The following is a 27,491-nucleotide window of genomic DNA, read 5'->3' as shown; positions in this document are numbered from 1 at the left end:
CTTGCTAGGGTATGGACCTTGTGAGGGAAGTGACCTGCATGTCACTGAACTGAGTGCATTTAGGATATGCATCTCTATATTCACTTCATTTGGAAATAGATAGATAGATAGATATATGTAAAGAAAAGAATGGATGAAAGGCATTTTCCTGCTAAATAATTTGGGTGTCTCTTTTCTCTGTTTTAGTCAAATACATGAGAGTAGTTTATAAATTAGTTGTGCTGGAGTTGCCAAACTTGGCTGTATATCTGAGCAGCCTGGATGGAAAGCCTTTGCAACTGATATTGTCCTCAAGCAGCTGATCATCAGAGCGTTTCCTTCCCATACCCAAACCAGCAAAATGACCACATCCAGCAGGCAGAGCTCTTCTACATCTATGGTCAACAACTTGGCCAAAACATTTGATCCAAACACTTTGCAAAACCAAGGGCCAGATAATGGAATGGAACCTCCTCAATCTCTTCATGTTGAGAGAAGTGATGTCAGCACATCTGAAAGTTTCAACATCATGGATGTGAAGTTTGCCTCCCTTGAAGAGAAAATTGATAAACTGTTGACTCTGCAAGAGAATGTCCTTAAGAAGCTTAACAGTGTTTCCCAAGAAATCTGTTGCATTGAAAAAGACATGGAGATGGTAAAGGCAGAAACATCTGAACCTGGCTCAAGGATGGAAAGAAACAAAAAAGTGAGAAATAATGAAGTGAAGAGACTTTGCCTTAAAATGAAAAAATCTCTTACTGATATAAACAGGAAAGCAGAGCAGCAGGTTAAAAGGCTAGATGGACTTGAACAAAATGTTTCTGGACTACAGAAACTTGTAGGACCTCTGGTAGAGAGGGTGAAAACATTAATAATTCATAATTCAAGTGTAAAACATCATGTTAAAAAACGTAAAGCTTGCAAGGCAGGAGCTGGACATCCCTTTAGGATGCACGTTTTCTCGGAGACAACAGCTGGTGATCTACTCAAGAAGAAAAATGAAAAGGTGAGCCCAGGTTTGTGTTTCATCTTGGCAGGAATCATTGCAAGCTACAGATGTGTTCCGCTACATGCTCAGCTTTTTTGTTTTATTGACATTTAAGAAAGAACAACCAATATGCTCTAAAAGTGAAAAGTACAAGAACAAGCTAAGCAAGTTTCAGTGGAAAAAATATAGAAAAATCGACTTGTTATACAGACATTCATTTTTCTCTAAGTATTCCTTTGCAGCTGTAAAACATAACAACAGAGAACATAAAAAAGATTGACAGACATCAGTAGTCTTGGGTCCTATCCATGAATTTTACAATGATATTTTCTGGATTTATAATTATCTGGGGGAATCAAGTTGCAGCAGTCATGTTATGAGCACCAGGGTCTAGAGATTAGTGGAACTGGTAAAAAGCCTCCTTAGGTCAGGGCATGTACATGTGTTTGTCCTTTATTTCAGAGAACATCTTAACTGTGCTGTTCTGATCTGGTATTTCTCTCCATTGGTGAGGACTAGGGGACTTCTAAACTGGGACCTGAGGTAGGGTTACTGTAACTGGAGCTGTGGCTTGTGTAAACTTCCCTGGGTAAAAAAATGCCTCTCTTACCATAATGAGAGTTTCATCATGTTCTTTAAAGTTCAGATTTAAAGACACCAAAAATCTCTTGAAAGACTCTCTTGACTCTAACAAGTTCTTGTAAGGTAGTTTGAGTATTCTTTTTTGGTAAAAAAGATTAAGGAATTTCTTCTGACAGAGTATGTTGATATTTAATTATCCCACAGTGAATCAAAAAGGTTGCTTTTTATATTTTGTTCCATTTGCTTAATTTATTTTCTCCCAAAAAGTCATGTGCAGGCTTTACTCTTTGGTTCAACTAAAGAATAGTTTTTGAGTTTGTTTTTCTAAAGTTTCTGACCAAGAAAATATCATGTGAAGGTATTACTGAAAATGGCATTCCTTGAAGAAAAGAAGCACTGCACCCAATATTACTCAGAATGGCCTGGTCAGCAAACCATGTGCTTTTCAGGTTGGTTACCCTAAGGCAACCCCACTTCTTAGATAGACAAGAAACATTTGAGCCTTCAAAGGAAACTATAAAAATATCAGTCAGTGCTGAGTAGCAGCATAGGAACGTCTTGTAAAGCTCTGTCAGCTGAACTGACTGGTCTGTCACTATGTTAGGATATAACTTGTGCAGCCTTGTCTCCAGAGCATCATTAAGTGAAGAGAAAAATAGCTTCCTTGCCAAAGAAGACTGACAACAAAAATTGTCATTACAGCCCTTCTTGTACATCAGGCTGGACTGGATTAAAAAAAGGAGTTTCAACAGGAGAGAAGTTCTCTTGTTTTACACAATTACTTTGATAAGAAAAGGTTATTTATTTTGAACATCTGAGTTTAGGGCTTTTACTTTTCAAAAACAATTAATGAAGACATCTGTTACAAAAGCCCCATTGGAGTCAGACCCACAAGTCATCTCTGTAATGCTGCCATCACTGAAGTTTGTAGAGAGCCTCTTATCTCAGTGAAAGTACGTATTAATCTAAATTATTTATAAATATAAACTGAATCAGGCCTGGCATGTTAATGAACTGGCACCTCCTGGAGAACAGAGTAGGTGCAAGGCTCCCTGCAATAGAAACACAGGGTTGGAGAAAGGAGAGGACCTTGCAGACTTTGCTAGTGAGTTTGTGAGAACCAATGGGTGTAGCAGAACAGGAGGAGCTTGTGCTGCTGACAGGTCAGAGGGGAGCCAAGATGGCAGAGATGCAGGTGCCCCCCATGGAGAGTTCAGGGCTTTAGAATACCTGGAAGTAGAGGCAAGGGGCCTTGAACAAGATGGAAACAGGATCCAATGAAGACAAGGATCCAATAAAGAGATGAGGAAGTGGAGTCTCTGTCTTTTTCCAACAGTAGCTATATTTGTAATTCCCTCATTGATTCATTTTTCTTTCTACAGACTCTTGGCGATGTTGAGTGGACTCAGTAGGAACTTGTCTAGCATGTGGGCTTAGGAAAGGCAGCGTGAGCATGTCTGGAATCATGCTGATGATATTATTATGTTGTTTATATTTTGTTTGTTTTATGAGATAGCATGCATATGTTAGCTTGTCATTACCTCCTCTCTGTGTCTTTGATTTATTAGAAAAGGGCCATCATAAAATTACCAAGCTATCCTGTGAACAACAGCTGGCTTTGGTAAACACTTAGTCATCTTAGGTATAAGTAAAAACAGACTTGAAGTCAGGCTTGCATTAGGAGTAGTAGAACATGGAATGATATCCTTCAGCAGAGACTGCTGAGCTTGGCTATCAGCTTAGTAAGAGACAGTGTGTAACAGCATTTAGGGTAAACAGACTCCCCTCTGGATGAGAGGGAAAGGACAGGATTTCTGAGCAAGTTAATCAAAATACTGGTCCATGAGACACTGTGAATCTGGTTGCTTGTGCCCCCATATTTGAATTAGATCTATATATTTTTCTATATGTTTTATATGGTTGTGATTAAAGTTAAAAGAAAAGCAAAGGAATAGAAAAATAGGGGATTTCACCTTTGCAGAGTTTTCCACCTGAAATGCATCACTAATATCTGGTGACATAGCAATGGACAAATTTACCCAAATGTGCAAATACCAATCCTTGCTTCTCTTAAAAGATTTCTCATTCCCATCTCTCCCATCTCTAGTCCCACATGATGATAGTTTTGAACAATGCTGACCTCGCAGAAGTGCAGCCTGCCAGACAGCAAGAACATCTCTTGTATCATAGGTGGATTTCTTGTGGCAGCACTGAGCAACCCTTCAATTCCATTAGACATGCACAATCTTTTCTGTTTCTGTACGGCCATGGACAAGGCAATCCATTCATTGCAGTGCCCACTTCTGTGCACTACTGGAGGTGATCAGATGTTTTGGATGATGTTCCTGTTTGTCATTGAACCTGCTGCAGCTATGAGTAAATGCTATCTCTTGGTTCTAATAGCTGAGCTGTCTGCAAAATATTTGTCTGTCCCCAGCCTGGTTTTGCAAAATAATCCAACCCTAACTTATGAATGAATTACTAGTAGGTGGTGCAGTAAGTGGCCATGGGTACAACTGGATAAGGCAGTGAATAGTGTTGACAGGCTGTTCACCTGCCTTTCCATCCTTCCTTCTCTAGAGAGGTGCTCCTCTTTATTTAATGTAGTACTATTTTTAAAATTTTCCTAACTGCCTCTTTTTACAGAATCATATTACATAGAGACCTGTGAGAGAGGCAGAACAGAGAGGGAAGAGGGGGAATTAGAGAGAGATAAAGAATAAGCATCTGGGGTGTGTAATCTCTCTCCGGGCATCAGCAGCAGCTGTAAGTTTCCTAGTCACAGGCTCTACAGGCACGTTTTATGCTCTTGAAAAGTATAGGGATCGCTCTCTTCTGAAGCAAATTTCTGCTTTCCTGACTTTTACTGCCATCCTGAAATACCTCCACATAGAGGGGCTTAGTTTATTTCTGGTTTGGGTTGAAGTTGTAATATGGTGTAACTTGGAGACACTTCATTCTTTGTCGATGCTGCCAAATGTCTCCCAGCCGTTTTCCACTGAGTGCAACATGACCTTATCACCACATGGCTAAGAGGAGTAGTGTGTATTACTTGTCTTAAGTCATTTTGTCACTATTGCCACTCGGGGAAATCAGTGGTTCTACAGTAAGCGTCTTTAAAAGCCTTGAGGTTTTCCTTAAATTCACCTTTTTAAGTAGTCTGTGATAATCCTGTTGCAAAATGTTCCCGTCTGTAACTCCATTTTCAGTCCTACTTCTTCCACTTATAAAGAAAGAGGGTAAAGTAATAGTTCACTTGTTTCCTCCAAATTAAAGAGTTTAGAGATATTATACTATTAACCTGCAAGTACTCTTCTGGAGAGTCAGGAAGTCCATTTTGTTGCCATCATAAAGTAGTGTTGAACTTCCTGCACTTGCCTTCAGGTGTCTGTAACTTTGCTTTCTTGACATTGCTACAGGCTTTGCTGTGGGAATAACAACTGTTAGCAGTTTGGGTCTGTTTCCCACACTAAAGACACTCCAGTGGTTGGAGCTCTGTTTTCTGTTTGAACCCTCTGTACCTCCTGTGCAGGTATCACACTGCAATTGCAGGTCACTGGCTGCTTTAGTAGGAGCCCACAATGGAACTGCTCTTTGCCACATTCAGCCTCAGTCTATAACAGTTCTGATTCCTTCATTTTGCCTGCAAATGCTAACAGGTCTCTTAAGTATTATTTAAATTCTCTCCAAAATGGCCGTGTTCTGTGTATTTTTCATCTTTCAGCCAAATAGATGGGAATTTTTAAAAATTTTTTTTAACATTTATTTGCAAGAGTTTCTGCTGAGCTTGGTGGTTCAAGGAGTAGAAATTTCTGCAGAATCTCAGCAGTTGTGCTGTCTGTTGCTTGGGCAATGCAGCTGGTTAGCACCCACAGGTGCCATTATACTTGGGAATGCTCTTCTTTCCCTCAGGACTGATGCCTTTACTCAGATATCTTCTTGGCAGAAGAATTCCAGCTTCTGAGTGAGCTGTAGTATATCAGAGTTAAAATTCTCTCTCTGACTGTCTGCCAGTCATAGAACTGGTATGTTTTCTTAGGACAATGTTTTCATCTTGTTTTGCCCTGTTCTCTCCCTTACTGACAGCCATAGGAGTTGTTTCATGCCTATTCAATTCATAATGCTGTTTAACTTCATTTCCATTTACCTCCAGAACTTACTGTCTACTGTACAATGTTCCTGTGTAGGATCCCTTCCTGAACACTGTTGGGATTTTGCTGTCTCTACAACTCTGAAAATAAGTGAAATCAAAGTAGACACACCTAATTTCTAAATAGCTACATGCCACATTAGATAGCTCTTGGGGCAAGACATGAATGTCTGTGTTAGAGTGACCATTGCAGTAATCCATTACAATTCATTGGAAAAACTAGGGAGACCTCATGATGAAGAAAAATAAATTACCTGTAAGTGCAGGAAAGCAAAGCAAGACAGCTCATCAGAGAGCAGTCCTGGAAAATTAGAAAGTTCCTCAAAGAGGTGAGACAGCAGTAAGAAAGATTTGCTCAGGGAGGAAGTCTTTGTCTGCTGCAGCCATCTGAAATTCAACTTTTGTCATCAGATATCCTGGCATTTAGAAAGTTTTCTGCTAATGACTTCTCTCAGCCCCTATCAGAAAGTGTAGTGATACAATACCTGACTATTTCCTCTGGTGGGAAAGTGCCATTGCAATTATTGTAAGGTCTCCACCATTCTGAATTTTAATGACAAGGGTGACTGCTCTAAAACACAACTAATTTGGTGCCAGCCTGGCAGCACCCTGGGTTTTGCATACACATGCAGCAGTGAGAAGGAGCAGAGATAGGTGTCTGGGCAGCAGCTCCAACTGAGCCTGGAATGACCCCCACCACATTCCATTCATTAGCTTCTGCCTCAACCATGGTGAGGTGCCACAGGACCACAGTCTATAAAAGGAAAATTAAAAATAGACCAAACAGATTTTTCATCTCAACTGAAACTCCCTTCTTGTTAAATGAATTGTTAGGAAACCTGCATGTCTGGAGTCCAATTCAAAGTGAGTCATCAAAGCTGTAGGAGATGATTTCTTAAGTTTATAGCCCTTTGGATGGAAATCTCCCCGCTGTGTGATTTTGGAGAAAAGCTTAGGAAGGGAAGTTCATGAAGTCTGGAGATATTTGCCATCTATACCATTGCCTGCTTAGCTCAGCTGAGTTAGTTAAGTTGAGAAATACTTTCTTTACAGTGAGGCTACTTAACTGATGCTGTAATAAAAAAAAAAAAAAATTGCCTGAGTAGTTTGTCAAGTGGGTGGTTTATTCCCACAGCTAAAAAGATCTTCCAGTGATTTGACTTTCAAGATGGATTTTTTTTTTTCTCCTGTGTCACACTGTGACAATAGTGGAACCCACTTAGGAGGATGAGCCATTTAATAGTAATGGCAAAAATGTGAAGAGCAGCACCTGGAAAATTTTGGGATTATGGAACAGATGCATATGAGGCACACATGCACCCTGTCAGTCATCACACATGTAAGGAAATTGAGCAGTATAGAGAAGGGAGAGAAATGAGACTTTCTAATGTGTTGATAAGAAAAGCAGCTGAGTTCTTCAGTGCTTGTTCTTGCCTGACATTGTCCCTGATTTGTTCAGATGAAAAACCCAAAAACACCAGTGACTGGTTGATTTGATTTCCCAGATGCAGTGAAAGGATGTATCAAATCCAGGTAATGCTGAGTGCTCTGGTGGGTGTCTTGGTAGCCTCAGATTTATTGGTGATTATTACAGGTCTCCGTGTATTGCAGAGACATTAAAGGTAAACCAGTCAATTGGAGTTAAACTATCTATCTCTAAAGCGCTTTTTAGGCCTGATAATGACTCTGTTAAGTGGCAGTAACTAGACCTCGAGACAAAAGTAAAGACGTTTAGATTCAAGCTATCACTGTTAGTGCAACCTGTTGCATCTTCACCCAGGCCATAGGCTTTGTCAGGAACCTGATTGTGTGAAAGCCTTTTCTACTCAGTGTAAGATTTTTTTAGACTATTTTGAGAAGAATGGCAGGAGGAAGCAGACATTTGCAAAAGCCACAGCTTCTCCAGCACAGTGGGTGGGAAGTCAGCAAACTTTAGTGGGTAATGGACAACACTTTGTCTTTGCTGATTTTCATCTTCTGCCCTAGGATGATGTTGTTCCGAGGGATTTTTTCACGCAGAGGTTGTTACCTCATTACCTTTGTATTTACAAAGCAGCAGGTCACATAGAACTTCTCTTGTATTTCGTATTGGGGGAATCACAATTCTCATGGGTCAGAGCTTACTTTTTGTGTGTAATTAGAAGATGTTTTTGGATTGAGTTTGGATTTTACAAAAGAATTATTTCTTTATCTAGTTCAAGGAGCTCTATAAAAATCATGCAAGAGTCAAAATCTTTGCCTGAAGGTGCCAACAGTTGTTATAGCGTACCAAAAAAAATAATGACATGGAATAGATGCACCACTTGCCAATAAAAGCAGAATTCCCATGTGTATGGGTTTTAGCATTTAGAAGTTTGTATCAAAAATACTCTCACTGACTATTTTACACTGCTGGGTGGAAGAAAGGTTTATATATTGAAGAAGAACACAAAAGTGCAGTTGGGGATGGATTCCAGCTTTGGTGGATGGCATGGGAGGTCTCTGTGTTGTATTCTGCACTCTCCTAGGACCTGGTGAGGAGATACTGGGAGCACCCTCAGTGCAAAGCCCATGGCTGAGTTCTGGTTGTTAGGGAAACTCATTAATTGCAAATCTCAAGTAACTTAATGATTTTGATAAACAAGTGGTGATCAGCTCTTACACAAAACCTGATTATCCTGCCATAATACAGCCCTGCAATCTATCAAGAATATGTGAAAGTGAAACAGAGTTAAAATTTGGTTTAGGCATGTGCAAAGGTTTGTGTCTCAATATTAGTACATGGAAGCTGAGGATAATGTCTTGGTATCAAATGAAATATGGTGGGGTGATAAAGGATGTCTAACTGAATGGTTGGGGTTGCTTCATGAGGCCATTTATTACAGAATTTTTTGCAGTAGGAAAAAAATAATCAAAGAGTTTTATTAGGTGAATAAAAAAATCTGAAAGTTAGCTAAAAAAACATTCCAAAGGTAGGACTGCTGCAGTATAAAGAAGGAATTTAACCATGTAGAGCTCATTAAAAATGAGTCAGATGTCTATAAAAGACATTAATTTCTTGCTGCATTTGAAATTCCAATTAGAATATATTATATATTTTATATATTATTGGTTTTTGCTTGATTTCTGGAGGTTTCTAAAGTAAATTTAAATAATTTTTTTTCTTTTTTCTTTTTTTTTCCCATTCTATATTAAAGTTTCAGCCTCTGGACTATCTCACATTATTCTGTATCATCACCTAGGCATTTATTCTTTCTCTCTTACTTAGGGTCTGAAAATACTCTAGGAAAGAATATGTTTGAGTCTAGAAAACATATTTTTGAAGGCACAATATAAAAATGTGTAGATACAGACACATTTTTGCTGTGGTGTACCTTACAGGGTCGCAACACAGATTTTAATAGTTAAGCTTTTGTGAAATGAAAATGTAAAGTTCTTTGGAAGCTCTTGGCTTGTATGACTTGGAAAAATTACTATAGTGCCGTTTACCTGATTTTACATATTCAAGTCATTAAAGAAGGGGGAAAAATGTTTTCTACTAAGAAATATTTATTACTGACATTTTAGAAAATACAGGCTGGAGAAAGTCATGTTACATAAGTCTGAGAAGAATAATGCATAAATAAATAAAATATTATTGGGGATTAAGTTATAAAGACCCTTAAGAAAGTTCTAACAGACTGAAGAGGAGTGGTGTGAAGAGTAATTAGGTGGGATAGATGTCTTTAACAAACCACCACACCTCTGAGATGAGATTTTCACAGTGTATGATGGTTTTTGGGAATTGTGGGCTCTCAGAGCAGCTGCTCAGCTGCCTGGGGCTGGACGTGGTTCATGCCCCTGACAAACTACAAGGAGGTCTTTGTACTGATTGTGGCTGGGCTAGGAAGGATACATTGATTTCTGTGAGCTCCAGAGAACCTGTTGAGCCCCCACCCTTTACAGGGAAGAAGTAATGGGCAAAAGTTCTTGTTTTTATTGCCAGGTCAAGATTTGACAAGTTGAAGTCACATGTTGCTACAAACAGCAAAATGTGAAGAAAACTAGGCTGTTCACGTATAGACTGCTGATGTATTTACAAGTATTTCAATATCTAGTCCTTGTACTTGTATTTCTTACTCTCATGCACTCTTGCCCCTTTATTTATTGCAAATTCATTCTGAAGAATATCAGTAAATGTTTCATTTGTATGATCTTTTTCTTTTAAATTATTATGAACTCCTCATCTGCTGGTGAAATGTCAGAGATCAGAAATGGTGCTTGAATAAACACAGTACTAATTCATGTAATGTCCTGGCAGTCTCAGGTATTCAGCACTGTCCAGTGTTCCTTCCACTAGACGGATTTTTAAAAGCTGGCTTCTGTATTTCACACCTGCAAACTACAGCAATATTTAGTTGGAAGTGCCGTGTGTCTGCAATTAATTCTGAATGCAGAAGTGAAATCTGGCCTCATACATCAAAGAGCTTGGAGGCCATTTCTCTGGTTATTTGCTCAGCTGACTGTGTTTGATCAGAGCTGATATCCTCAGTGGTTGGGAGGGGCTGACGTACTTACAGGAATGCGAGTGCATTACTAATTGCCAGCACAGTGCAGAATAAATAAGTCTGTGGCTTTTCCCTATTTTATTTTTTTTTCAGTGCTTTTTAGAGCATTAGTTGGTTCCCTGTGTTCCATCTGGCAACATTACATTATATTTAAGTTCTGTAGGAACATGACTCCGATTTATATTTCAAAGGTATTTACCTTGTTGTATTGTGGCCTTTTTCATTTTGTGGTCTGCAACTTCCTGGGACAAACTGCATCCAAAATAATTGTCAGTCTCAGGTCTTATGCTCATATTACAGTTTCCTTGTCCCTTGTGGATGAAGATTTTCTGAACAAGTCCTGTTGAAATCCCTCCATGCATTTACGTCCAGTTTGTTTCAACTCTTTTGGCTTCTCATGGAATTTCCTTTCCCTTGAACTCTGTTTATAGCGGATACACATTGCTTTGATTTCATGCCTATTTTCTGTATAGCCTGATGAAATTAAAATAAAAAAATAAAACATAAAAAATGTGGAGGGCTTGCCAGAAAAAAATGTTTAGTAATAAAACTGGTTGGTGCCCAGAGCTGTGGGACTGATCACATTGGCACTCAAAATTAAGAGTCTGAACCTGTATATTTTGTTGGGATATGTACAGTACTGCTTTAGCTGGTAGCCCCTCTGGAAAATATTTTGAGGTGAAAACTTTTTTTGACACCATGCAGATCTAATAACAGTAATGACAGTGCCAGGTTCATAGTATTGTGGGAGGAAGAAGGTGAAAAAAGGAAAAAAGGAGCACAGAGCAACAGCAGATACCATGTTGTACTGTGGTCACCTACTGACAAGTCTAGGAGTGGCCAGGAAAAAACACGCCAAGCACACAGCCTAGAAACATGAGTTAATATCCACAAGGGTAACAGTAATTACAGAGGTTTTATGAGGAGCTGGTTTGGTATGAAACGCCTCTAGATGTCACTGCAACATTGTAAAATGTAGATAAAAGAAGGGTACAAAGCTGAAGTTAAGCGCTTGTACGCTCCAATTCCAGGTTACTGTCTCAGCCATTAATAAATCGTTGCATCATTAAAGAAGTCATTACGAAATGTTGATTACACAGAGAGGAACTTTTTGGTAAGTGTCAGTAAGATTGTTACTGAACATTTTACGGGAATATTAAATATTCCGAGATTTGGTTTAACCTAGTTTTTTAAACAGCAAAAGCTAGGGCAGGGCAGCAGCTGATTCCTGGATGCTTCTTTGGTTTAGTCTCTGAGGTTCACTCCTAATCTTTTCTAGTCTGTTTCTATGCCAACACTGATGCTGATTACAACCAAGATAATTTCTCTTGCTTTGTACTGGTATCAATTCAATTGGCTTGTATTGATTAAAATAAGGACCATCATTTACTGGAAATGCGTGAGTTAGAACACAGAGTATTTGCAAAAAAAAAAAAAAAAAAAAAAAAAAAAAAAAAGTCAGACTGCAATTTCTTCAGGACCAACACATACATTGTATAAATTGACTAATATGTCAATTGCCTTCTTCACAGGTCATCAAAGAAAAGTCACATTTCTATGAAACACAAACAAAAGAAAAGAAGCCCCCAGATACAACAGGTTAGACAATTTTTTTCTCTGATCAACTTCTGGTTTCTAAGAAATAACACAGAAATAACTATGATTTTCCTGAGCTGCTCCAGTGAAGTTGCTTGACTTACATGTGTGTTCATCAGCATGAGTGAGCACAGGGTGTTCAACTATTCAATAAGGTGCTTTGCATGAGTAATTTATTAACCTTGACTTGGTTGTCAATAACTTTGAGTGAGAAAAACATTTTCTAGTGCTGTGTCTCAAAGAAAGCATTTTTGACCCATGAAATCCCAGTTTTAAATAAGTAGTCAGCTCTTGCTTAGGAGACACATGTACTGACCTTGAAAGTGGGAGAGGAAAGCAAATGCCTAGTTCAAAATTTAACAGAAGTTATGCTAAGTGTGCAGCCCTACTTTAATATTGTTACTGACTATCAGAAAACCACTGACAGATTACTTTGTAATCTCTTGTAGATGGGGACATCCAGCAGGGTCAGTCCTGCTCTCAGAAAGAAGTTGATAAACTCAACAAGGAAAATTCCAAGAGGGAAAGTTCTGTTCTGCTTGAAGTGGATCCTCCCAAATTTCATACTGAAGAGCCAGAGGAGAAAGAAGAAACTTTGTCTTTAGAAAGCCATTATGAGTATAGGAGAAACTCTTTTCAGGAATCCTTCACTCCAGAAAAGCAGCAGGAAGGCGATGCTGTTGATGACGCTTGTCAAAAACCAACTGTGCAGGAGATAGAAAGTGAGTCCCCAGCAGATGAGGAGAAGAAGAAGAAGGAACATCAGGTACCTGAAGATGCACTTGAGGAACAAGAGGAGAAAAAGAATGAAGGGGAAGAAAACACTGAGAAGAGTGAAAAAGGTGCTGAGGAACCACTAGCTCCTTCCCAAAAGGAAGATAAGGCAGAACAAAGTCATGACGAAGAGGTATCAGAGGGAAGGTAAGGTCTGAAACTCAAACTACACATTCTTGCTTCAGAAAAATGTGTAGTTCAAGTTTCAAGTCAAAGTGGATGATTAATATAAGTACTGGTGAAAATTTAGTCCAGTACAAAAGTGAAAGATATGTTTATGTCTCTGATCTAAGTGAAATTATACTCTTAAAAAAAGACAGGCAAACAATCCACCACACATGGTATTAGCAGTGTGCTGTGGTTGTTTGCTTGGGAAATATGTAAGGAACATGGGAATTATATTATACTGTTCTTTATCTCTGGGGAGAATTCTCCCGTAGTTATATTTATATACTGCAATGTCATATGACATCATCAAAATAGATTAACAACAGTATCTGCCAACTGGGAATTAACTTACTGCAAATTTATTAACTTAAAGGACAACGTAAAAATGCAAACATTTGCCCCAGCAATTGACCTAATACATTTATTTACTGCAATTCTTTACTTGCTGGATTTAATACATTGCCTTTCAGGAATAAACAGTTTTAAGCTCTCAGGAACCTGTATGAACAAAGGGTAATTCCAATGCTGTCCCCTTTGCTCTAAAGGCTGGATTCATAGCCTAATATCAAGTTTAGAAGAACTCAGGTAAGGTTTTCAGTAGCTGAGAAACATTTTGCTGTCATTAATTTAAGGGCCATTTTTATTTCTCGGCATGAATATGAAACCAGTAAATTTTACACCATGAAACAAGATAGCTTAATGTTCTTTGAATGCAATATCCATGTAGGCATTTTTCACTTATGTTTCTAAAGTTGCTGTGCTTTAAGTGTACTCTGCACTAATACCATGTTTTGTCCTTGCAGGTGTAAAAGCTGCGAAAAAGGTACAGGAAATTCTAGTTCAATCCCTGGGCAGACCTGCCAGTTTGAGCATAGTGGTAGCAGTGAGCATCGAATGCGTGATGAAAGTCTAGTCAAAGATGACAACAAAAAGAGCAGAGTAGTTGCAGAAAGCATTGATGGCATATGTAAATCTATAAAAAACTCTTAAAGGAAGTATCCTGAAGGGAAAGCATTTGATTCCCCTGGTATTACAGTGATGAACAGAGATCTGTAGAAGTGAATAATTTCATGGTTCTAATCAGTCGGGGGAAAAGGTGTGCATGATAGCTCTGATGTGAAACAGTTTTTCATGGGCTGCATCTTAAGCTGACAAGAAGTAACACGATTCTGCTTGCTTTCATATTAGAGGCTTCTGCTCTGACAGAAATTATTCAAAATTAATTTGCTTCTGTCACAACTACTCAACTAACACTATCCTCTCTCTTTTTAACAAAAGAGCTAAAATCCCTAAGTATAGAGTGGAAGGAGAAATTATATCAGGTGTGGCAAACTTGGTTGACCTGTGGAAATGCTGAGAATGTGTGTTAACAGGGAATCTGCATTGATGTGGACGTAGCCTGAAAAAACAGCTTGCTCACGTTCATGCCATTGTAATCTGAAGTGAGAACAACCGCAGGCTACGAAGTAAAGAAATACAGACTTTTGTGTGGAAGCCTGAGTGATGCTGTTGAACAGTCAGATAAATGGTGCTCAGGCACTGAACTCTGAAGCAGTACTCACCATGGTGAGGCAGCTATTTCTAATATTAGACCTCCATCTTGAGAATTTCAGTGCCTATTCCTGTATTTAAATTATGGCATGTGAAGAGGTGGCCTGAAAGACTTGGAAATACATGTGTATGCATGTGCATACACAGGACTCAGGATGAATTTATCTGCTGTGGGAAAGGGGAGAGGGTGTGGGAGGGAAACATTTATCACAGGCTTGTGCTAGGTTTTTGTAGCAGAAAACAGGAGATAGCACACTAAAACTTTAAAATCAATAAACTGTTGTGATTGCTGTGGATGACGTTAAGGTTATAGTGTCTCTGTTGGAGCATCTTTGATCTGTAATAGGAAATTGTTGTTGCATATGGAGAAATCCCCTCTGGTTTGCAGGAAAAGGAAAATAGAGGGTCTGTTATGGGGAATATCTTGAAGGTAAAACCTTAAACATAGTTTTGAAAAGCAGTCTGGTGTCTTTAAAAGAATATTTCCTTGCCCAAAGTTTGGTAATGTTTCCAGCTGAGCTTTCAGAAAGATGTTTTCTTCTGTCACTTACATGCTGGTGCTGATGGAGTTTGTGTTGTTAGAGTCAAATTTTGCCTTAGTTTAGAGGTTTTCTTGGCATTTTGTGGGTCCCAGTAATGTGCAAAGACCCATACTTACAGTCATGCAATTCAAACTCCACAGAATTCCAAGTAGGTGGCAAACTTCCAGAAGCCCCAGCTTTTCATAATTCCTTGTCCATGAACTAACTTCCTGACCATGTAAGTTATTAACACTGTCAGAAAAAAAAATTAAAATCTAGGTACACAGCTGGTGTCCTGGAAAAATGGACATTGACTGTGAATAAGGACGATCTACTGCCACATTAATGACCAAACTGTTCCTGCCAGCTACATGCTGTCATGGGGTTTCTTGTTTGTGTTCTTGATCATTTTCACTGGAGAAATGAATGGTTTTAAAATTGCTCAACAAGCCTTACACAAAAAAGAGCTGGCATTCCAAACTAGGGAGCTCATTTTGAAACACTGGGGCTATAGCCCTCCCAAATAGTTGAAGAAGTATTTGTCACCTTGGTCAGCCAAAGGTCACTCTCGGGAGTATCAATCAAAGGAAAAACAACGTGGGTATGAAATTGAAGTCATAAAAGCCTGCAAAAAGTCCAAATTAGGCATGGAGGGCTGGTCTCCAGCAGGGATTTTGACATCAGGATGGCAGAAAGGTCCAACATGTGCAGGTCCAGAAAGTAACACCCAAGACCTGCCAAAACTCCATAGCTGCTGCAGTGCAATGTTGGGAACCATCCCTCCTCTGTGCCCCTCTTTACCTTTTATCTGCCATCTTTTTTTAAGAGCAGAAATTCTTCAGGTCAGCGTATGACTGTTACTGTGTGTCCTGAGACATACAGGAAATCCCAAGTACTGTCTGATAGGGTGAAACTCCCTCATGTGCACAAGCTCTAAGTGTGATCTTTAAAGATGATGACCCCACTGTGGAAAAGGACAAGTTTTGCCAATCAGTTGAGATTCACTGTCAACACCAAAAGCTGGGAAATAGCCTCTCTTCGCTGGGCCTGCAGGAGAGTTGTTTTTCTTCCTACCCCAATGGAGAGTTAGAGTACATACTCAACATATTAACAATCCCTGAGGAGGAAAAAATATTTTAAAAAATCAGAGATTAGGCTGAATTGCAGAGGCCCCTTGTGAATATGAAGCTACGTTGGTACAGTCTAGTAGTCTTCACTTTGCCTTTCCCAACTGTTGTACAAAAGATGATAGCTTTAAAAAAGAGTCCTTGTCTTGTGGTAGTGTAGCTCCCCAACAACAGCCTCTTTTTATGAGCCAGAGCTTCTGAAATAAAACCCATGTTCAATAGTAGAGAAAGACCTATCTATAAAGATTACAGTAAGTGTATTCAGTTCTTAAATGAACTTATCTGGGGAAAAGAAGAACTAAAATATGGGATAGACAAGCACTGCATGTGACCACTCATATGCTCTCTGTCTGTTTCATCTTTTTTAGATGATACTCCTACTCCACCAGCACCATTTGATCACCGGATTGTCTCAGCCAAAAGAGTGGGGATCAGCAATTACTATAATGTCAACGAGGATGAAATTCTGGGAGGGTAAGTCAGGTGTAGTAAATCAACTTGGAAAGCAAGGCACAAATTTACAGCCAAGTACACTAGGAGGTGAATGAGGGCAACATGCCCCACAAGAGCTGAAGTAATGAAAGTCTGATCTCTTACAGTGCTGGTTTTATAGTGTGAGTGAATTTTGGCTTACTATTTGGCACCAGCAGACTTGGCCTGTGTTTGGCATTGTTCTAGGCCAGCCAGATGCCCTCAGGCTTTATGACAAGGCTCCTACGATGCTGAAGTACTTTACCTCAACTTACAGCCAGCGGTACATAGAGACTTATCGTAGTCTTCCTCTTCTCAGTGAGTCTCGCTCCTGAAAACACATTCTTGTTTTCATATAGATTACAAGACATTACAGACAGATGATCTGACAGGCCATGGAGTTACTTATCTCTCGTGTTGACATTATTTAGGAGAGTGGGATATTGTAATTTGCATGGCAGCATACTCTTGGGTAAGGCTTTGTTTCCTATAAAAATCACAACCCTCCCATGGAGGAGAATGACGTGATGGAGAGGGGCAGATGGTGTACAGAAGTGAGCCATTTTCCTTACATTATATCTTTGACTTCCCTGGGATTAGTCATTGCACGTTATGAGGTGACTATATGGAATCATGCAAATGGGGTAGTACCAGATAGAACAATGTGTGATGTTGGTGTGCCTAAATGAGTAGTAGCAAGTACAATCTACACAATAAAATGGCAACAACAGAGCAATTGAAATGAAAGCCAGTAGGGAGAGGATAACTTATGGTTGTTTATAGTGCAGTTTACATTCAGTGTTGACACGTGTACCACTGGATGATTTTTTTGCTCTTTTTTTTTAGAGGACGATTTGGGCAAGTGCACAAATGTGAAGAGAAAGCAACAGGTCTTAAGCTGGCGGCCAAAATTATAAAAGCACAAGGTCCAAAACAGAAGGTTGGTAGAGCATGATATCAGTCTATTGTTCCCCAATGGATCATAGTGTTCTTCAGCTACACAGCAGGCCATGATGAAATGTCTCACAAGCCATCACACTCATAGGACCTGCTAGAATACCAGTAATTCCATTTCTATTTCCATTCCAGTTCTATTTCACTTCACCTCCAAAACTTCAAGTAGCTCATCAAAGTACTATTTTTGGGGTATTTTCTGCTTCTTTTAAATATTTTATTTTCTTTCTTTCTTTCTGTTGCTAATTATATTAGTGTTTAATGGTAAAAACATTTGTCAGGCCTGTGACATAGTGTATTCCCCCCAAAGCACACTGTATCCTTTGTTGCAATGACTTGATGTCAGTGGTGGGGATGCTGATAACAGACATGATCTGGGCACCTGACATCAACACAAATACAGATGGGAGGAATTAATCTGAGCTGTTTTGCAAAGCTCTTGGATGTCTGGGATTGGCTTTCCCTGGAAAGACATGAATGACATCCTTTGTGTGACATCAGTGTCATTAAGAGCATTCAAGAGTGGGATTTGTCTCAGGTAACTGAGGTTTCTAAGCTATAGCTGTGGCCAAGCTGATCACCAAGAATCTCTTTATGGTGCATGGAGAGAGACTGCCACCATCAGAGAATGATTCAGCATGTCTAAAATAGCTGGGCTGAATGGAGGTACCAGTCTCTCTTCTCTGACTCCAAAGTTAGGTTTTGAGGACTGTCCTTGACTTTTCTTAGCTTGATTTTGTACACCTACAGCTGTTTGAACAAAATCCTCCTCTGCTTCTCTTTTTCCTTTACATCCCTGGGAACCTTCCACTTGTCCATGTGTGCTCTCCTCTTCCTTTTCTAGTAAATATATTATTAGTGAAACAGCCCACTCCAGCTCTGAGTTCAGTCTGTTAGTTCCTATAGCTTTGGCATCTACCACTGCAGGAGCCCTGAGTTTGGTTGCCACAAGAGAAAACATAAAGATAGTGGAGATTTGCTTCAAACACAGCTTTCTTAGGAAAAAAGGCAACTGAAGCAATACTCATGGTTCTTTACAGGATGAAGTAAAAAATGAAATCAATGTCATGAACCAGCTGAATCACGTGAACCTCATCCAGCTATATGATGCCTTTGAATCTAAAAATGACATTGTACTCGTCATGGAATAGTAAGTATGTTACTTTATTTTCCTTTCTGTGTTTGCTACTTTTGCTAGAATTGTCAATTTCCTTCTTGCTTTCTCCTGAAATTAGAAATGGAGCTTCTTACAGGTAGAAAACACATATGAAATATGTTCTCGAGAACAACAGAAAAAAAAAGGGAAGTTAGGAGAAAAGTTTTCTGATGCAGCCATTTATGCATTTTTCCAGTAGCGTGCCACATTCCTGATGATGTAAAGCAACTGCTCCAATAGAAGATAGAACTGTGTTACATATCTTTAATTTAACACTTTAATTTGTGTCAGGCAAGAAATTAACCTCTCAGACTATCTCCTGTTCTGTGAGGCGAACAAGAAGACATCTAACACTGAAGAGGAGCCAGATATGGGTGTTGTGGCCAATCCTTACACCAGGTGCCTGAAAGGATAAACCTGCTTTTTTATGCTGGGTTATCAGGCTAATTAGGCAGAAAGTACCTGCCTTAAGGTCAAGTTAAGCAGATACTGTCTTAAGGAAGCTGAAAAGGCCAGAACTGAAACACTGAAATGTGTGTCAGAAGGTTCAAAGTTAGGCGAATTTGACTATTCTGGACATTCTTAGATAGTCCTCTGAATTTGGTCTATATGACGAACATATCACAAAAGAAAAGTATCTGTGTACCTGTGAACAGATAACCTGTAGGCATACTGAAATGTGAAGAGAAATTAAGTAATTTTTGTTGACTTTAGGTAGTTTGAGATTGACATTTTGGATCCTGCCCATCTTAAATTCAGAGGGAAGAGATGACAGATTTAAATGCAGATTCTCCATCATGTTGTTTTGGTTTTCCATGGAACTTCATTAATTTCACTGGTAGAAAATGATCACTCAAGACCACATAATATCCAAATTTCAAGATGTTCATTGTTTTCAATGGATGTGAGGCTGGACTCTCAGACTTGAAGACGTTCAGACCAATATGCATCAGAACTCAGATTTTAGAAAGTTCAGATCAGAGTACAAGCTCATCTTATTGAACTTGCTTGTGAATGATAAAAATGGTCAAGAGCATATTTTCTGCATTAATCTTTCTGTACGGGATTGGGTTTGAACTTGGTCACTGCTTTATTGTCTTTTTCTCCTCAGTGTGGAAGGAGGAGAGTTATTTGACCGAATTATTGATGAAAACTACAATTTGACAGAGATGGATACTATCTCATTCATAAAACAGATCTGCAAAGGAATTCAGTACATGCACCAAATGTACATTCTTCATTTGGATCTCAAGGTAGAGTTTTGAGATGTATGTTCTGTGCAATGACAGATGTGGAAATTCCATTCTTAATGGTATGCCATAAAGCTTAGCAGATTCCTGTGGCAGAAACAACAAAGAGCCTTATTCTGCTTTCCTTATTTCAATGCATATTTACTTTAACCACATTGAGATCAGTTAAATTACTACAGGACTAAGTAAATTAGATGAAAATTGTGGTCATATGTCATCAAGCTTCATAGTGCTTGAATTTTCCACAGACTGATCTTACAGAAAGCCAGCAGCTGACTACAAATAATGTTGCTATGTTTAATTTCAATATTTAGATCTCAAGATATTGAGTAAGTATTATTTAATTCAACTGCAAAGATACATGTTTTATACAACAGTCATGGGGTGGTAATTAGCCCTGCTTTTTACTGTGCTGAAAGGCTTGAGTGAGTGGAACTAAATTCAAGGGTCATTCAGGATCAGTATAAGCCCACACAATTTTCTGAGGACTACACTGAACTGCTGCTGTCATGAAAAGGCATCTACAGATAGCCAGATTAAGGGGAAGTACATTAAAAAGTACTTTCTAGAATGAAAGGAATAAAAATAGTCAGTGGTTAATGTAACAAATACATCTAGTGTAGCTGAAAGCCCAGAGAAAGGTGGCAGATTCTCTCCCATGTACTACCACACGTACAAGTACTCTGCCATGTATTTGCACATTCTGTGGTCAACTGCAAATGGTCAACTGCCACTCCTTAGAAAACATTCATTATTATTTTTCATTAAACTGTACACTTGAGCTGGCTCTTTTGCCCTTAGCCCAATTTTTTATTAAGTAATTGACTTGTTTCTTACCTCTATTTAGTGCAGGAATAAAATGGGATGATAACTTTAGTTTTATGACTGGCTAGAAAGCTTCCTAGTGATCCCTGAGCTTTACAATACAATAAAAAGAAACAAGGAGTGCACAAGATGGTTTTCTCTTTGGTGAGATTTTTATAACAGCTGCTGGTTTTGGCTTGTAATAACTGAGTTAATATAGTACATCTTTAATGTTGTTAGCATACATATTATTGCAGTGGTTAAGGAAATGAGCAGATGCTTGTTGGGACCTGCTTCAGTAGCCGATTGATGACCAGACGTACTTTTCTCCTTCTCTATAAACATCCAGTTACCTAGAAACTGTCAAACAGAAGTTCACACAGTTTTTTGGGACACATTAATTATGATCTTGAGATGGCACAATTTTAATATGAGGTCAAACTGCTGACAAAAAGATACATATACAATCCAATAAATTAATCCCAGAGACCTCTTTTCATGTGTTCACCAGCTATGGCTTCTCCCTTCTGTTTTGCTTGTTCATAGATTGCTGTCAGTAACAAATGAGTTTGGGAAAGAAAGCTTGAAATTGAAAGAAAATCATCTTGACCATAATCATACAGGACTTCAGAAACTATGGACATATGGTGTTTAAAAGTGCTACATGTAAAATGAATTAGTAATGGTGACAAAGGTTAACTAATGTTTTAAGTGTTGAGGGCTGTTTTGTTTCAAAGAGGACTCACTGAGCAATAAGACAGAGTAGCTGTAAAAGTGCTGGCAGTGAATATGGGACTGTGCTTTAGGTATTTACATTTCAAAGACAATTGGCCAAATCTTTCTCTCAGTTATTCTGTAAGAATTTGGAGTAATTCTTGGAAGTTTATGGATTCCTGCCAGGAAAGTGAAGAGTAGCATTTGGCCCTGTGAAAATCCAGAGGTACTTAACCTGTGAATCTTATCTTTTGCTAAAACAGCTGAAATAAACATAAAGTTGATGTGACTGGCTTAATATATTAATGTTCAATCTGACAGAACATTTGGGAACTCAGAAATGTAAAGCTGAAAGATAAATTTCAAAGCCCAATTTTTTTTTAATCCGTGTGAGCTGATTAAGGTCTGTAGAGACACAGTGAAAGCACCCTGAAACCCCTCCCTGAAAGTATGCATTCCCTGTCGCTCTCCCCCTAAAGAACTCTTTATCTGAACTGCTGCCTTATGTCAAATTGAAAAGCCATGGAAAACAAAAAGCAGTTAGAAGGCACAAAATGCACGCTTCTGGTTGTTGTGTGACGGCAAGGGGGGGTATCCATGCAGAGAGATCTGAACCAGGAGGAAACCAAAAGGTGCTCATCAGATATTTGCACTGTTATTAGTGTTCTCCCTCCAGTTTACTAAAAGCCCAGATTTTCATACTTGTTTCTTATTCAAGTGGTTTTTGTTGTATTTTTTCCTTTTTGTTTCTCTTGGCAGCCTGAGAATATCCTGTGCGTGAACCGAGAGGCAAATCAAATAAAAATTATTGATTTTGGATTGGCAAGAAGGTACATGCATGTGTTCTCACTAATCATAAATGAATTAGGAAACAATGAAAAAAGTATTGCATCCCTGCAATTATGCATTTGATGCATAATGATTTTCTACTGATCTTAGGACAAATTTGTTCCTTTTAATCAGGGGTATCTTTTAATATTGAATGTTTGGAGCTGAAAATTTGTCCTGAAACCTTCTTTTCAGGTAGAATGTTGAAAGAAGGCTGATTCTCACTAAGAATGCACATAAGTATCTTGGAACAGCTAAAATGGACAAAACCAGTGGTATATCTTGTCTAGCCTCTTGTCTCTAGTATTAAGAGATTGTTCAAAAGAGAGTGTGAGATACCATTGTGGGCTCTTAAATATATCCCTTGCTATATCCCTTTCTAGTTTAATTAGGTGCTATAACCTCAGTGAAGGATTTACTGGTTAAAAGTTTCATGCCTATGATATGGAGAAGTCCCAAAAGGATGGTAAGAGCTGCTCTGAGAAGTCCTTGAGTTATGAATTTCTTCCTTTTTGTAGTAATTGCATTTTGTCTTAGTATGATAGAAAGCTTGAAAATACTTTTTATTATATATGGGGGTATATTTCTTTTTAGTTTGTGCCTCTGTCTGTCCTTGTTTTCCTACTGAATTTTCTGTATGCTTCTGGAATTCCTCTAAGTGCTAGACAATTGATGATGCAACTTTAATAAGAACTGTAATTGATGTCCTTTGTTAATGTTTCCATTTCCTAGATATAAACCCAGGGAAAAACTTCGAGTTAACTTTGGGACTCCAGAATTTCTTGCTCCTGAAGTTGTAAATTATGAGTTTGTCTCTTTTCCTACAGACATGTGGAGTTTAGGAGTCATTGCTTATATGCTGTAAGTAGGATTCAGTATCTGCTTTGTAAGCTGTTTCCAGTTTGAACTGTGTCAGTCATCCAAGTTTGCTGTTATACTGGAAGAGTGAAAAACTGTGTACCTAAAATAGGAAATGTAAACTTCTTTCCAAGTTCCATATTGAGAAACTTCTCCTCTTTTCCAATTGCCATGAACTTTTTTGTCTTTGGTTTTTTGCGCATCTCAAGAGTGTTTGAGCATCACACTTCCAGAATAATGTAAGCTCCTTAGTAAATTCCCAGTGGTTAGTACAAGAGTGGTCAGAGGGCTAGAAAATATGACCTGCCATGAAAGACAGTAATGCTTGGTGTGTTAGAGAAGAGGGGTGATTATTTAAACATTTAAATAGACGAGAAAACAGGAGTAGTCTCGAGACCCTCTTAGAGAGTAGTAATTTGTAAGATAGGCCAGAGTGACAGAACAATCTTAGCTGGCACATTGCAGACCATGAACAGGAAGAGGGAAAGACAGGAGGACTGAACATATTCCTTTTTTTCCTTCAGCCTCACTGGATTGTCTCCTTTTTTGGGTGATGATGACAATGAGACTCTCAACAATATCCTGGCCTGTAACTGGGATTTTGAAGATGAGGAATTTCGAGATGTTTCTGATGAGGCCAAAGATTTCATATCAAAGCTTCTCATCAAGGAAAAATGGTATATAATCCTGTATCTTTGAAATGTGTATTCCACGCCGTCATGACACAATTGTATCACTTGTGCTGCTCCATTGCAGAACTAATATGACTTATAAGTTTTTTATGCCCACATACAGTATTATGACACTTCATTGATGTTGTTCATTGTATCCATCAAATGCTCTGAAATTACCTGAATATATTTTTTGCTGAAAAAAAAAGTTAATCTGCCATCTGTCATACTGTTCTGAAATGACAGCATTGCATGATGGCAGAACACATGACCTGTAGCAGATAACTGCTGAATTGTAAGATTCTGGGAGAAACTCTTAATAGCATTCTGGTTTTCCTCTAGCTGGAGATTAAGTGCAACTGCTGCCTTAAAACACCCATGGTTAACAGACCACAAGCTCCACTGCAGACTCCAGGTCCCTATATTTAAATATCCTTGTGCATCTGCTGTTGCCCTCTTGTGTTGCCACATCACTTTGCTTTAACATTTTTCTTCACTTCATTTGAGTCTTTGTTGCTGATTCATTTCTTGCCACTGTGAGCCACTTGTGTCCCATTGTGTTTTTTTAGCTGTTAGAATTTGCATGCTCACACTTGCTCATTAGTTCTTGCATGTCTGGGAGGAAATATAAGATCCTGCAATGCTGTGTGTTGCTGAGTGGATCAATTTCTTAGCAAAATGAAAGTATTGGCAAAATGAGCACTGAATTGCCATATGAAAAGGATTTTCTAGCTGGGGATGATTCTCATTCCTACCTTGAAAGCCCTTTCAGGCTGTCCTGAAGACCTCCCTGAGTGCTGTTTCATCCTACCTCTTCCAAAGAGATACTTTTCCCAACAGAGCTTGGAACGTCACCTGGTACCTTTGTACTTAAGCACCTTCTTGCCCTTCAGTGGCAGCCAGCTTAGTGGCCAACACAGAAAAAATTGCTCAACCAAATAGTTCAGTTGGGCTTAGCTGGAGGAGCAACAAGATTTTAAATCACTGTGGTTATTCCAGTGTCGGTAATTTTTGGAGATTCATGCTGTTGATGACACCTCTGTTGGCTGTTTCTAAATGAGTCCACTCTGTGGTTCAGTGGTTCACAAGGGGATAATTTTAATCAGGTTTCAGAATTTTTGCAGCATTTGAAGTGCAATATTCACTTCTTTCTTTGCAGGCAAAGTACATCTGTGTTAAATAAGATGGCTACTGTATTGCCTAGGATGTATATGTCAAGGTGCATTTTCACAGCCATCATTAAGAGTTAATAATGATATTATTAATTAACAAAATAAGGTTATTAAAATAAGAGCAAAGATTATGGGGATAATCAAGAAGAGGTAGCCCTACTGATAAGGCAGTGGGGTGGACTGAATAGTGTCTTGACAGCTCTGTCCTTGCAAGATGTTCCTGTTGTAGACTAAGGATAACCAGAATTACTATAAATAGGATAGAAAAATAAATATAAATAATAAAATAAATTACTCAAATTGTTGCTTAAATTTCATTTTCAATGTAATGTCCCAGAACAGCAATGCCTATGAGATTATCAGAAGATTTGTAAATGTGTGTGCACAGTAAAAATAGGAGATTTTGTCATGGTTAAAATATCTTCAGAGGTTTTTGTAGGATATAATTTGACTCCTTTAATTGGGCTCCAGTGCAGCTCTGATTTCTGCAATCTGGGGAACAGACAGTATTTTCCCAATGCTGCAAGAACACAAACTGCTGTCCTTCCTATCACCAGTTTTTTTTTTTTTTCCCCTCAGGAAACCTTACCCTAATGCAAACTTTACAGCTCATGGTGTCCTTTGCATCTTCTCCCCCAATATTTTTCATTCATACTTGTGCTTTGCAAAATAGCTTCACTAAATATGCTGATGTTGCAGTGTTCTTCTGCCATTACCTTAAGTAGAAGTAATATATGATTGATCTTCAATTAGTGCTCCAATAATGGTATCTTTTCTTTTTCCCTTAGAAAAAGGCTAAAGGTGTCTGTGTGTCTCAAGCACCCCTGGCTCAATAACCTCTCTGAAAGAGCTGCCAAACAGAAGGTTTGTTTTAGGTCCCAAATGTTCCTTCAGATGTAAAAGCTGTAGCCCCTGTGGAAGGGATCAGGGGACAGCTGAAAACCTTGTGTAGTCCAAAGTGCACAGTCCAAACTGTATTCACCACCACCATCCCTGCTGCTGTCTGGAAAGCATTCAAAATGTAAACTTGCTCTATTACTTATACCAAGTAACAGCAATGTGCAAAATAATTAATGGGTATGGAGCCATATGTGCTACAAACCCTGGCCATTTTAGAGGGAATGGTTATGCTCCCACTGGCTCTCATGGGACAGGGTTTCACCCAATAATTTTTCAGTGTTGAAAGCTTTCGGGTTTTCATGCTGTGGTTAGAAGTACGGTTTAAAACGGGTAGAAATATGAAAAATAATAACTTTTTAGCAGAGGCATAGGCCAGACCCTCAGGGCAGCTTGACTAACTGCAGCAAAATCAAAGCAAGGTGACCCCTAAAAGAAGCTGCTCCACATGTCCGAGGAACCAGGTCTGACAGGGCACTTACCTTCCTTTCAGCAACCCAAACAAGTTTTACAGAGCATCCCTCTGTCCTTTTTCCCTGGCTCCTTGTCTTTGTCCTTTCATTAACAAACAGTTCATTAGTGGTTCTCAGGCTGGTTTAGTTGCCTTCCCTGGGGATCAGGGAGACTTAAGTCTGCTCTCTTTTTCTGTCCCTGGTCTTGGACCAGTGCATACTCAGCCACTTTGAAATCGTGCTGCCTCTGGCAGTGCAGTGTCTCCATAAACCATTACTCCAATTCCCACAGCTACTTTCACCAACTACCACAAAAATTGGCAGCTCTGTTCAGGGGCCAAGGGAACTGCTCAAAGGTTTTGGAGGCCATCTCTGGGCAACACTTGGTGGAGGGTCAAGATGTGAATTAGGCTGAGAACACACACATACACTGTAAAACCACTTCCTTTTAGTAGTGCGTCACAAGTAACAACAGGATGCCAAAATAAAAGTAGTCCACCTTTCACCACTTGCCAAAAGGCAAGTTTTTAATGGTGCCATCATCCATCATCTGCCTGGTCAGACAAGTGCTGGATTGGGGTTTTTTTTTGCAACAAGTTTTTTTCCAGGAACATGTGAAAAACAGAGTATTGTGGGAGGTTTAAATTTTTGTTCTAAGGAAGATTAGAGCAAATTTTATACAGTATAGTGTAGTAACACAGAAGGTAATGATCTTTACTTGAGCTATTTCAGAGACATGAAGATGCCTTTCCATGATACAGTGGATGCCAGAAAACACTAAGGTACCATTATTACATCCCACTTGCTCTCTGAAGCCATGTAACTTCCTGATACAGTAATACCTGAGCATCAACTTCTGGAGTAGAAATCCAGTGGGAATTTATACCTCTTTGTGATGCTCCATATTCACCCTCACTTCACTGGTGCTGAGTCAGATTCCATAAAGCTTTGGTCCACTCACCTGTGTGCTTCTACACAGTAGTTTTCTAAACAGGTTTTCCAGACCTGTTGCAAGATTAGTGTTTGTACCTGGATTTCCCATTTCAGGTCACTAACTTGTGGCAACAAACACAACAACAAAATGGTGAAAATTCTCCCTCAGTAACACAGGAAGCACTGTATTACACAATTTTCTGTTACAACCAAAGTCAACTTTAAGATAAATTGGCTGTCCAACAGCAGTCAAAATTATTTTAAAATAAACTTTTAATAGCTTTGTAACATAGTAACCTACCCATGATCTAACTTGAAGGAAAATCTGGTTTTGGCTTTTGCAGTGTTATTTCCTCTGTGAGTGTTTTT

General features: G+C 38.9%; 1 protein-coding gene across 1 annotated transcript in view; it reads left to right on the top strand.

Annotated features, from left to right (window-relative positions):
* The first annotated feature begins 340 nt into the window (after window positions 1-340).
* Window positions 341-27,491, top strand: part of MYLK4 (myosin light chain kinase family member 4) — a 164,354-nt gene continuing 137,203 nt past the window's right edge. Inside the window, exons 1-12 of the mRNA XM_062510150.1 lie at window positions 341-985; window positions 11,758-11,824; window positions 12,271-12,742; window positions 13,567-13,730; window positions 16,331-16,436; window positions 17,280-17,373; window positions 18,428-18,537; window positions 19,655-19,796; window positions 22,071-22,141; window positions 22,872-23,000; window positions 23,522-23,674; window positions 24,011-24,083. Of these exons, the coding sequence (XP_062366134.1) occupies window positions 341-985; window positions 11,758-11,824; window positions 12,271-12,742; window positions 13,567-13,730; window positions 16,331-16,436; window positions 17,280-17,373; window positions 18,428-18,537; window positions 19,655-19,796; window positions 22,071-22,141; window positions 22,872-23,000; window positions 23,522-23,674; window positions 24,011-24,083 (2,226 nt within the window). The remainder of the gene's footprint in view (window positions 986-11,757; window positions 11,825-12,270; window positions 12,743-13,566; window positions 13,731-16,330; window positions 16,437-17,279; window positions 17,374-18,427; window positions 18,538-19,654; window positions 19,797-22,070; window positions 22,142-22,871; window positions 23,001-23,521; window positions 23,675-24,010; window positions 24,084-27,491) is intronic.

The sequence above is a fragment of the Cinclus cinclus genome, chromosome 1 (assembly GCF_963662255.1).
Source record: "Cinclus cinclus chromosome 1, bCinCin1.1, whole genome shotgun sequence".
Taxonomy (NCBI): Eukaryota; Metazoa; Chordata; class Aves; order Passeriformes; family Cinclidae; genus Cinclus; species Cinclus cinclus.
The sequence above is the reverse complement of the archived record's forward strand: the minus strand, read 5'-3'. Positions and strand labels throughout refer to the sequence as shown.